The sequence below is a fragment of the Oncorhynchus keta genome, chromosome 14 (assembly GCF_023373465.1).
Source record: "Oncorhynchus keta strain PuntledgeMale-10-30-2019 chromosome 14, Oket_V2, whole genome shotgun sequence".
Classification (NCBI taxonomy): domain Eukaryota; kingdom Metazoa; phylum Chordata; class Actinopteri; order Salmoniformes; family Salmonidae; genus Oncorhynchus; species Oncorhynchus keta.
The window spans coordinates 45,251,130-45,263,300 of NC_068434.1; the positions used below are offsets into that span (position 1 = coordinate 45,251,130).

At 39.9% G+C, this 12,171-nt stretch overlaps 1 protein-coding gene across 2 annotated transcripts in view; it reads right to left on the reverse strand.

Moving 5' to 3' along the window:
- Positions 1-7,736: 7,736 nt before the first annotated feature.
- The window catches only part of LOC118393506 (whirlin-like), a 91,842-nt gene continuing 87,407 nt past the window's right edge, over positions 7,737-12,171 (reverse strand). For both annotated transcript variants that reach the window (XM_035786234.2, XM_035786233.2), the window contains one exon: positions 7,737-8,868. In XM_035786234.2, coding sequence (XP_035642127.1) covers positions 8,656-8,868 — 213 coding nt within the window. In that variant the 3' untranslated portion in view covers positions 7,737-8,655. The remainder of the gene's footprint in view (positions 8,869-12,171) is intronic.

Sequence of the window (12,171 nt, forward strand, 5' to 3'; positions counted from 1 at the left end):
ATAGATTGTGTCTGTGAAATGTATATAGTATGTATAAGCTGGAAGTAGAAGCCTAAGTGTTGTTGTTTATTCATTTACTCGAATTAGGGGACAGGCAGTAGGGTTTGTGAGAAATAATAAAGAAAAATATATTTTAAAAGGATATGTATATGTGTGTGTGCATATATATGTGTGTATATGTATTTGTATGTATGTATGTATGTATGTATGTATGTATGTATGTATGTATGTATGTATGTATGTATGTATGTATGTATGTGTTGGGAAAGTTATGATTAAATGACTGAACAAATCATTTTAAATGGAACTGTAACTAATAATAATAATAAATAATAACTAAGTAAACTTATACTCTGTTTTATTATATCTGATTAACAATATGAGTTCATACGATGGGATTGTGTGACACAGACAAGGAGTAATTAAAGTTAATGAACACCATTCCAACTAGGAAGAAACAAATGGGTTGTGGACTGTGTAAACAGATAAGGTCGTTAACCTATGGTTGAACCTACGGAACTGAGCTCTGGGATTTTTAGATAAGACAGTGAGTGCATTCCTACGTTTTCTGTTAATTAGAACTGTCAGCTCAGTGGTGATCGATAATGTTGAAGGGTCAAAAGTTACCTGGGAGTGTGTTATAGTAAGTTCGAATGAACTTTTCACCTCACTTCGTCCCGGTCGAGAGGTGGGGATTCTGTTAAAACAATGAAATGACGTCATGATTTGTATATAAACTGTTGCTCGTGGTGAAGTGGGAGCGTGCTCCGAGAATAAATTCTGTTACCTTATTATTGAAAAGACTGGTCTCCGTCTATTTTATGCAAACAAGAATCTTACAAATTCTCATAAAATAGATTAAGAGTTTTAAATTAATGAAAACACATTGGCATCGCTAAATTACAGTAACAGTATGTATGTTTATATATACAGTACCAGTCAAAATGTAGGACACGCCTACTCATTTCAGGGTTTTCTATATTTTTATTTCATTTTGTATTTCATTTCCCCCCCCCGTTTTTTCCCCAATTTTGTGGTCTCCAATTGGTACTTACAGTCTTGTCTCATCGCTGCAACTCCCGTACGGACTCAGGAGAGGCGAAGGTCGAGAGCCGAAGGTCGAGAGCCGTTCGAGAGCCGTGCGTCCAAAACACAACCCACATTCTTTATTATTATAAGAATGAACAATGAACAAACGAACCAAATAACAAAACGACACCTGACGCTATACAAATGTGTGCTGACAGGCAACTACACATAGACAAGAACCCACAAACACCAAAGGGAAATGGCTACCTAAATATGATCCTCAATCAGAGACAACGATAAACAGCTGTCAATGATTGGGAACCATATCAGGCCAACATAGAATACAAAAAAACCCTAGACCTACAAAACCCTAGACTTACAAAAACTCTAGACAATACAAAAACCTTAGACAATACAAAAACTAGTGTACCCACCCTAGTCACACCCTGACCTAACCAAAATATAAAGAAAACAGAGATATCTAAGGTCAGGACGTGACAATATTTGAGATTCAATATTTGGGAACTTCTTCAAGACTGTTGGAAAAGCATTCCTCATGAAGCTGGTTGAGAGAATGCCAATAGTGTGCAAAGCTGTCTTCAAGGCAAAGGGTGGCTACTTTGAAGAATCTCAAATATAAAATATATTTGGATTTATTGAACCCTTTTTTGGTTACTACATGATTCCATATGTGTTATTTCATAGTTTTTATGTCTTCACTGTTGTTTTACAATGTAGAAAATAGTAAAAATAAAGAAAAACCCTTGAATGAGTAGGTGTTCTAAATCTTTTGACTGGTAGCATATATACTCCGTCGTTCAAAAGTTCGGGGGTCACTTAGAAATAACCTTGTTTTTGAAAGAAAATGACATCGAATTGATCAGAAAAACAGTGTAGACATTGTTAATTAAATGACTATTGTAGCTGGAAATGGCTGATTTTTTAAATGAAATATCTACATATGCGTACAGAGGCCCATTATCAGCAACCATCACTCATGTGTTCCAATGGTATGTTTTGTTAGCTAATCCAAGTTTATCATTTTAAATGGCTAATTGATCATTATAAAACCCTTTTGCAATTATGTTAGCACAATTGAAAACGGTTGTCCCGATTTAAAGAAGCAATAAAACTAACCTTCTTTAGACTAGTTGTGTATCTGGAGCATCAGCATTTGTGGGTTCAACTATAGGCTCAAAATAGCCAGAAACAAAGGATTTTCTTTGGAAACTTGTCAGTCTATTCTTGTTCTGAGAAATTAAGGCTATTCCATGCAAGAAATTGCCAAGAAATTAAGATCTGGTACAGCGCTGTATAGTACTCCATTCACAAAACAGCGCAAACTGTCTCTAACCAGAATAGAAAGAGGAGTGGGAGGCCACGGTACACAAATGAGCAAGAGGACAAGTACATTAGTGTCTAGTTTGAGAAACAGACGCCTCACAAGTCCTCAACTGGCAACTTCATTAAATAGTACCCGCAAAACACCAGTCTCAACGTCAACAGTGAAGAGGCGATTCCAGGATGCTGGCCTTCTAGACACTCTAATGTACTTGTCCTCTTGCTCATTTGTGCACCGGGGCCTCCCTCTCCTCTTTCTATTCTGGTTAGGGACAGTTTGCGCTGTTCTGTGAAGGGAGAAGTACACAGCGTTGTATGAGATCTTTAGTTTCTTAGCAATTTCTCGCATGGAATACTATTCCCAGAACAAGACTAAACTGATGAGTTTATGAAGAAAGTTATTTGTTTCTGGCCATTATGAGCCTGCAATCGAACCCACAAATGCTGACGCTCCAGATACTCAAAAAGATAGTGTAAAGAAGGCCAGTTTTATTGCTTCTTTAATCAGGATGACAGTTTTGGTTCGACAGCAGGATACCCAGCAGTGATGCAGCTTCAATTTGCAGGTATATTTGAATGTGTCACTGATTATCTCCTTACGTAATGAATGCATAGCCAAAATAGAACTCCTACCTGACATAATAGAGAAAAATGCAGTACATCAAGAGTCATATGTGCTATCCTATTTATTAGCTCTATAATACTAGTCTCTATGTTGAGCACTGTGAAGGAAGTGGCTGCTGAGCCAACTGAACACTATGTCAGCCACCAATTTATGGTGACAGCAGAGGAGGCTGGTGGGATGAGCTATCGGAGGAAGGGCTCATTGTAATGGCTGGAATTTAATAAATGGAACAGAATCAAACGTTGTTTCCATATGTTTAATAGTGTTCCATTTATTCCATTCCAGTCTTTACTCTCTGAATGAACCCGTCCTCCTATAGCTCCTTCCACCAAACTCTTCTGGGTCACAGTGTATTCTTAATTGATAAATGATAAATGAAATGAACAATATTTTGTATTTTGAAATGTTATAACAATTACAACCAAACCAGGCAAAAAAATGATCTAAGACACGAGTTAGTAAATCTTTATTCAATTCACTTCAGTGTGGCATTGCTATGCACTCTATAGACTTCAGGAATATGTCTAAGGCCTAGATTCAATCAGATCAAGCATTAACCGGTGATAGCCGACACCTGATGCTTGGCCGGTGTTGGAGGTGTCAAATCGGTGAGCAGCTACTTGTGATCATTTTCAACAAGCCACATCCGTCCTACTGGTATTAGAAGTGCAGAATGAGAAAGTGTAGGCTGTATAGAAATAATGACACTCAAGCTGAAAATCATTCAACGAAATGACGAGGATTTCTGTCATCCTTATCGAGGTGTAGGCTTCATCTTACATTCCAGTGTTCAAACCTTTTTAAGAAGGCTGCATGGGATTTCTCTTAATGCGGCTCCATGCAGCCAATGGCAATGTCCGCTTTAGGTGTAAATGCCAAAAGCCGCTTGTGGATTTCACAGCTCTAACGCAGCTCCACCTCCGACACCGCCAAAACAACCCCTATGCAGATGTCGGATCTGATTGAATAGAGTCCTAAGGTTTTAGTGCAGTAAGCATTTGGTTATGATTGTACACTTCTAATATTGTGTCAGCTCTGTAGTAGTGAGATGCACTATGTTACTATGATATGCTGCTACAGCTATGGTGCTGAAACATTAGCCTGGTCCTAGACCTGTTTGTGCTTTTTTGTTGTTGTAAAATGTGTATTACGTTTATTTGGCAGGGACAATGCACAACAAAAACATAAGTCTCAAACCACTGACAATTGATGTGTCGCACCAGATTTTGCTTTCAGCTACTTTCCATCCGTAGCCAACTCCCTTGCTATCATTGTCAAGCCAAACATTGCCATGACAATGAGTGACAGGGAGCTGGCATGATAGCACAAACAGACTGGCACTCAGGCTACTAAAACATTGTCCAGCATGATTTTTTTTTTTTTTTACAATACAGCCTACTCTTGGGTAACAGACGGCCGGCACAGAACAAAAAACAAAAACAAAAAAAAGGCAAATTGACTGACAATGTATTACCTATAGCACCAAAACGATGCAAATACTCACGGTAAACTTACGAGCCCTTTCCCAACAATGCAAAGTTAAAAAGTAAGAAAAGTTAGCAAAAGAAAGAAAGGAAATAGTAACACAAAATATCAATAATGAGGCTATATACAAGGAGTACCGGTACCGAGTCAATGTGCAGGGACATTTAGTTGACAATATAGCAAGATGAAAAACCCAATGTAAACCTAAAGTAGACTATTAACAAGTCTGCTGCCTCATGGCTGCGTTTACACAGGCAGCCCAATTCTGATCTTTTGCCCAATTATTTGCAAAAGTGCTGATCTGATAGGATTAAAAACCAATTAGTCAAAGAAAGATCAGAATTGGGCAGCCTGTGTAAACCGGGCCAAGATCCAGCAGACCTGTAAATAGTCTACTTTAGATTTACATTTCATCTGACTGTATTGTCAACTGATGTTCACATACTGTTACTGTGAGTATTTGTAAATCTTCGAATAATTTTGGTGCAAAGTCCCAAAAGGTGATGAGGCATTACATCACCCTCACCTGCTATAGGTAATGCATTGTATGTGGTAAATCAATCAATACCCAACTGGAACCTGAGCAAATACACTCTGAGCAACTAGTCGAATGAGAGCTACTGTAGAATGTGACAGCAAACACAGGAATAATACAGTGATATTGTTTTTAGTTGTGTGATACTTTCAAACAGTAATGTAATCTGTCACTGTATATGTCTATAAATCTATTTACACAATATACAGTGCATTCGGAAATTATTCAGACCTCTTGACTTTTTCCACATGTTGTTACGTTACAGCCTTATTCTAAAATGGATTACATTTTTTTAAATCCTCTTCAATCTTCACACAATACCCCATAGTGACAAAGCAAAAACAGCTTTTTATTATTTTTTTGACATTGATTAAAAAACAAAACATATAAATACCCTATTTCCATAAGTATTCAGACCCTTTGCTACAAGACTCGAAATGGAGCTCAGGTGCATCTGGTTTCCATTGATCATCCTTGAGATGCTTCTACAACTTGATTGGAGTCCACATGGGGTAAATTCAATTGATTGGGCATGATTTGGAAAGGCACAAACCTGTCTATATAAGGTCCCACAGTTGACAGTGCTCGACAGAGCAAAGACAAAGCCATGAGGTCGAAGGAATTGTCCATAGAGCTCCGGGACAGGATTGTGTCAATGCACAGATCTGGGGAAGGGTACCAGGACTCTTCCTAGAGCTGGCCCCCCAAATTGAGCAATCTGGGGAGAAGAGCCTTGGTCAGGGAGGTGACCAAGAACCCGATGGTCACTTTGATAGAGCTCCAGTGTTACTCTGTGGAGATGGGGAGAGCCTTCCAGAAGGACAACCATCTCTGCAGCACTCCACCAATCAGGCCTTTATGGTAGAGTAGCCAGAAGCGCGCTACTCCTCAGTAAAAGGCACGTGACAGCTCGGATGTTTTTCAGCGGCAGGGACAGGGAGACTAGTCAGGCATGAGGCAAAGATGAACAGAGCAAAGTACAGAGAGATCCTTGATGAAAACCTACTCCTGAGCGCGCAGGACCTCAGACTTGGGCGAAGCTTCACATTCCAACAGGACAACATTCCTAAGCACACAGCCAAGACAACGCAGGAGTGGCTTCAGGACAAGTCTCTGAATGTCCTTGAGTGGCCCAGCCAGAGCCCAGACTTGAACCTGATCAAACATCTTTGGAGAGACTTGAAAATAGCTGTGCAGCGACGCTCAGCATCCAACCTGACAGAGCTTGAGAGGATCTGCAGAGAAGAATGGGAGAAACTCCCCAAATACAGGTGTGCCAAGCTTGTAGTGTCATATCCAAGAAGACTCAAGACTGTAATCGCTGCCAAAGGTGCTTCAATAAAGTACTGAGTAAAGGGTTTGAATACTTATGTAAATGTGATATTTCAGTATTTTATTTTGTATGAATTTGCAAAAATGTCTAAAAAACTGTTTATGGGGTATTGTGTGTAGATTGATGAGGGGAAAAATACATTTGAATCCATTTTAGAATAAGGCTGTAACGTATGCAAATGTTGAAAAAGTCACGGGGTCTGAATACTTTCCGAATGCATATATGTGGACAATATATATGTATCATGTTTGGACTGTTTGCAGTCACAAAAACATGTCATTTGTATAATATTAAAAAATACCGACAAACCTTTAGTCGATGATAATCTGTTATACTCTCATTGAAAGATGTATCGTTAGTCATTTTATACATTCTTATACTCTTTCAACAGTTCATCCAGTTCAAGACATCCATCAACAGCAAGCAATGTGATCTTTCCCAAATGGCACCCCATTCCCTATATAGTGCACTACTTTTGGCCAGGACCCATTCGGGAAGTGACTGGTGCCAACCTCCCCGTTATGGTGACAGGATATCCACTAGTATCTCACTACACTAGCATACACTGCCGCTGATACACTAGATGGCCAAAAAAGAGGTGGACACCCCTTTACATTTGTGGATCCGGCTATTTCAGCCACACCCGTAACTGACAGGTGTATAAAATGGCGCACACAGTCATGCAATCTCCATAGACAAACATTGGCAGTACAATGGCCCGTACCGAAGAGCTCAGTGACTTTCAACGTGGCACCATCATAGGATGCCACCTTTCCAACAAGTCAGTTTGTCAAATTTCTGCCCTTCTAGAGCTGCCCCAGTCAACTGTAAGTGTTGTTATTGTGAAGTGGAACTGTCGAGCAGCCCCACACAAGCCTAAGATCAGAAGCGCCAAGCGTCAGCTGGAGCGGTGTAAAGCTCCCCGCCATTGGACTCTGGAACAGTGGAAACACGTTCTCTTGAGTGACGAATCACGCTTTACCATCTGGCAGTCCGGCGGACAAATCTGAGTTTGTCGGATGCCAGGAGAACGCTACCTGGCCGAATGCATAGTGCCAACTGTAAAGCATGAATAATGGTCTGTCTGTGGGCTGCTTTTCATGGTTTGAGCTAGGCCCCTTAGTTCAAGTGAAGGGAAATCTCCACGCCATAGCATACAATGACATTCTTGACGATTCTGTGCTTCCAAATTTGTGACAACAGTTTGGGGAAGGCCCTTTCCTGTTTCAGCATGACAGCATTAGCAGCTCATGTACTAATTTTCCTCCCCCAGGAAACATTACTGTCTCTGATTCAGCTCTACAGCTCAGATGAAGTACCTTTGCTAATTCTCAGTATTGTCTCTGCTTTTATCTACTGTATATATACTGTATATATATATATATATATATATATATATATATATATATAGAAGTGTATGAAAAAGGATTCTTAATGTAATCACAAGATTCACCCCACAGCCAATTAACCAATACTGTATACCATGAACACAAATTATAGAAAACGAACTGCCCTTATAAATAAAAAATTAAGTAAATTAATAAAATCCATAAAGAAATGTTATCTTCTTACATACAGACGACCTAGTGTTATAAATAGCTCAAATCATCTACCCATTTCAGTGTTATATACAACATATAGGGTGTTCATAAAACATTACAGAAATTATACAAAGAAAGTATTTTAGAGATATCAGAAAGGTATAGTTCGACTAAGATTAGATACCATTTCTGTCCATTTTCAAAGCACTGTCTTGGTATAACCACTTCCAGGGGAGAGCTGCTACAAATGGCAGACCTATTGGAGAGGAGAGAGCAGGGAGACTGAAAAGCAGCTAAATGGAATGACATAATTAATGACATCACAGCATTGCTATTGTTGTTATAAGCTGTGATTTTCAAGATTTCAGTTCAATACCATTCGGTTCCTTTGGTGGGTTCTTCTTAGGGTTCTATTAGGTTATATTGGTGAGTTCTTCTTAGGTTCTATTAGATTATATTGGGGAGTTCTTAATGCAGAATGTCATGCATTTTGGAAATACAACTCTACATGGAAAGCCTGGTTGCGATCTACAGACAAAAAAAAAGTGGGAAGGGAGAACGGGCTTAGACGAGACTAAGATAGATTGTTTATATTAACACTCAGACCTCTCCCTTCTGCTCTCTCCTTCTCCTTCTCCTTCCGTTTCACCTCTTTAAAGTGCAAAGTCCTGCTAAAGCCCCTGCAGGAAAATAGGAACAAGCATTTCTTATTTGACAAGTTCAGGTAGTCCCTGCCTATTTTAGTCAATTTTCTTCTGTAAGGTGGCTAATGAATACGACCCTGCAAAAGGCCCTGCAGGAGGGCTGCGTTGAACTCTGTGACCAGGAAGTCAATGTGGTCCCTCTCTTTGGACTTGTAGGCCTCAGCGATGATGCAAGCAGCGTCCTGGTGCTCACGGCCCCTCAGGGAGACACCGTTCACTTCCAGAATCACCTGACCCACCTTCAGCTGCCCACAACCATGTGCCGAGCCCCCCTTCTATAAGAGAGAGAGAGAGAGATGTGGGGGAGAGTGAGAAAGTGAGTGAGATACAGAGATACAGAGGGGGGAGTGAGAGAGAGAGTGAGAGAGATACCACAGTGTGCCATCACAGCAGCAAGATTTGTGACGTGTTGCCACAAGAAAAGGGCAATCAGTGAAGAACAAACACCATTGTAAAGACAACCCATATTTATGTTAATTTCTTTTCCCTTTTGTACTTAAACTATTTGCACATAATATGACATTTGAAATGTCTTTATTCTTTTGGAACATTTGTGAGTGTCATGTTTAATGTTCATTTTTTATTATTTATTTCACTTGCTTTGGCAATGTAATCATATGTTTCCCATGCCAATAAAGCATTTAAATTGATAATGAATTAAATTCAGAGAGACAGGGAGAGAGAGATAATGAAGCATCAATTAAATAATCACTTTTGTAGACAGGATGTGTCCTTGTGGCAGAAATAAAGAGCTAAAGAGAGCAAGAAGATATGAAACGAAGAGAGAAGGAGGAGAACATGGTTGGTGGTTTCAAGGAAAGGTGAGAGACAAAATACAAAGGTAGAGGATCTTCTGATTAATTGTCAGAAGAGATTGAGGGGAGGAATGATTTGGCACTTTGCGCGGGGGAGCCTCCTATCGGTCAGGCCAAATAAGGACAAAGACATCAGGGTAAAGACATCAGGCTAATCCAATCAAATACCATTTTATTTGTCACATGATTGTAAACATCAGGTGTAGACTAACAGTGAAATTCATACTTACGGGTCCTTTTCCAACAATGCAGAGTTAAAGACAAAACATTTCATAAAAAAATGTATATAATGACCCATGTAAGAAATACACAGTGAAAAACAAACAACAGTGAATCACTGTGAATTACTCCTATCCTCAAGCAGACATTGGCCATCAGAAGGAGACACATCACAACATCTGATAAGCCATGGTTGACTCCTCAAATAAAGGAGCTCATTGCCGATAGGCCGAGAGCTTTCCAATCAAAGGACAACAGTGAGTACCAGAGACTGGGTTCCAAAGTAGCATACCTGAGGCAGCAGGTAGCCTAGTGGTTAAGAGCATTGGGCCAGTAACCGGAAGGTTTGCCGTTCTGCCCTTGAGCAAGGCAGTTAACCCCCACAACAACTGCCCCCCGGGCACCGATGACGTGGATGTCGATTAAGATATCCCCTATCCCCTTTCCCTGTCTCATTCAACATGCTAAGAAAAGATACTGCACTAGGAGGATAAAGTCTCTCATCTCAGGACTAAGGACAGCAGACACTGGTCCATTAAAAAGCTGACGGGTGATGCAGAAGACCAGAGTGAGAGAGATGACACAAAGACACAAGAGTGTGAAACCCTGAGTCTATACTTCTCTTCGGTGTGGAAGGGTGCCACATGCAACCTTCCAAGCTCGGAGGTTGAAGACAGCATATTAGCAAACATCACTACTGATACCTACAGTATTTGTCACGTCAAGGTACTTATTTTCAAGGTGAATGGGAGGAAAGCAGCTGGCAAAGATGTAGAGGGGTAATTTGATATATGCATATTATTACACCTCATATGCGACTCATAATAAGACTAAGCAATTAGCCTATAATGCTTTTTATCTGACTCCATGCAGGCTTGACCCTGCAGAATTACAATTAGATGAAAATGACTGTCTCTGAAGTGGCTTTAAAAATATGATTTGTTGTTAGAAATATATATCAGACACTATTATGACAATTACAATTATATCTTTATAATGAATTGTTAAATCACTAATTAATCAAATAAATGTCACATTAACAAAATAAATACAATACCTGTTGTATATTGGTCACAAACTTTTAGACGGGCAGCAGCATCCAGGTGCAGCAGGGACTTGAACCAGGAGTCCAAAGTGGTGCTCTTGTGTAATAAGTCTTGGACACCAGGGTCAGCATATCTAGGCTCCAGATGCCACCATTGATTTCAGGGTCATTGTTTTCATAGGCGGGACCATGGAAACTGAGAATGCTCTCTGTGCATATCAGTGTTGTGACTGTTTTGAGAGGTTTGCACACTTTGATAAACTTCCTCTGCTAGTCTCACGTCGTTTTCAGACAAAGTCACAATATCTTTGACATTCTTTCTCACAGCTTGATCAGTAAGTGTAGAATACACCGCACCTTTCTGATCAAAGTATCTCTCAACCATGTCATGGCTTGAATTCCATCTAGTAAGGGACATCTTGGATTAGTTTGTGGTTTGGGAACTCCAGTTTGCAGCAGTTGGTTTGGGAACTCCAGCATGTGCAGCAGTTGTATTTTTGAGATGAAAATAACGTGTAAAGCACCTTCCTGATCTTTGCTAGGAGGCGAGAGATTGTTTTCCTTGTTTTATTCAGGACTGACATTTATTTTTGAGATGCTAGATTAATAACGGTGTTAGCAAAGCATTGGGAACCTATCTGTTTTGGCCTGTCTCTGTGTTTTGCACAGCTAGTGCAACTGCATTTTATCAATATTTCTACGCTGTTGGCTATGGAAAACATGGCTTTTTTATCTCCCACTCTGAAGGGGACGTGTTTAAAGGACATGGCTTTTTTATGAACAGCGCCTAAGTTACATGTTGTAGAAGTTTTATCAACCACTCGTTGGCAATCCCCGTCATAGTTTAAAGGGAAAGCGAAATGTTCCCAGACGGCAGACCTGAATGGTACTGGTCTTCTAGTTCTGGCTCGCCATGTTGCTCCTTTGCATTGAGCTAACTGCTAATTCCTTCATAAGCTAATTGCTGCTACGACGTTCTCAGCTCTGTTCTCGCTGGAGTGAACTAACTACGTCTATGAGCGGAGCTGCGGACAACTATAAACAACTTTATTATTATGTGGATATGTTGCCCATGTTCATTTATACACCATTGGTTCATGCAATAGTACTTTTTTTTTACAATGAAAAATAAATAAATAATTATTGTTTTCTTCTTCCTCGCTATAATATGTGATTCATGTATTGTTCAGTTTGCAGTGCGTACCGAACCGTGCACCGTGGACCCTGTGCTGAACGGTTCAATACGAATACACTTACCGTTTCACCCCTAATATATATACACTACCGTTCAAAAAGTTTGGGGTCACTTAGAAATGTCCTTGTTTTTGAAACCTCATTTTTTGTCAAATAACATCAAATTGATCCGAAATACAGCATAACAGCATAGACGTTAATGTTGTAAATGCCTATTGTAGCTGGAAATGGCTTATTTTTAATGGAATATCTACATAGGCGTACAGAGGCCCATTATCAGCAACCATCACCCTGTGTTCCAATGG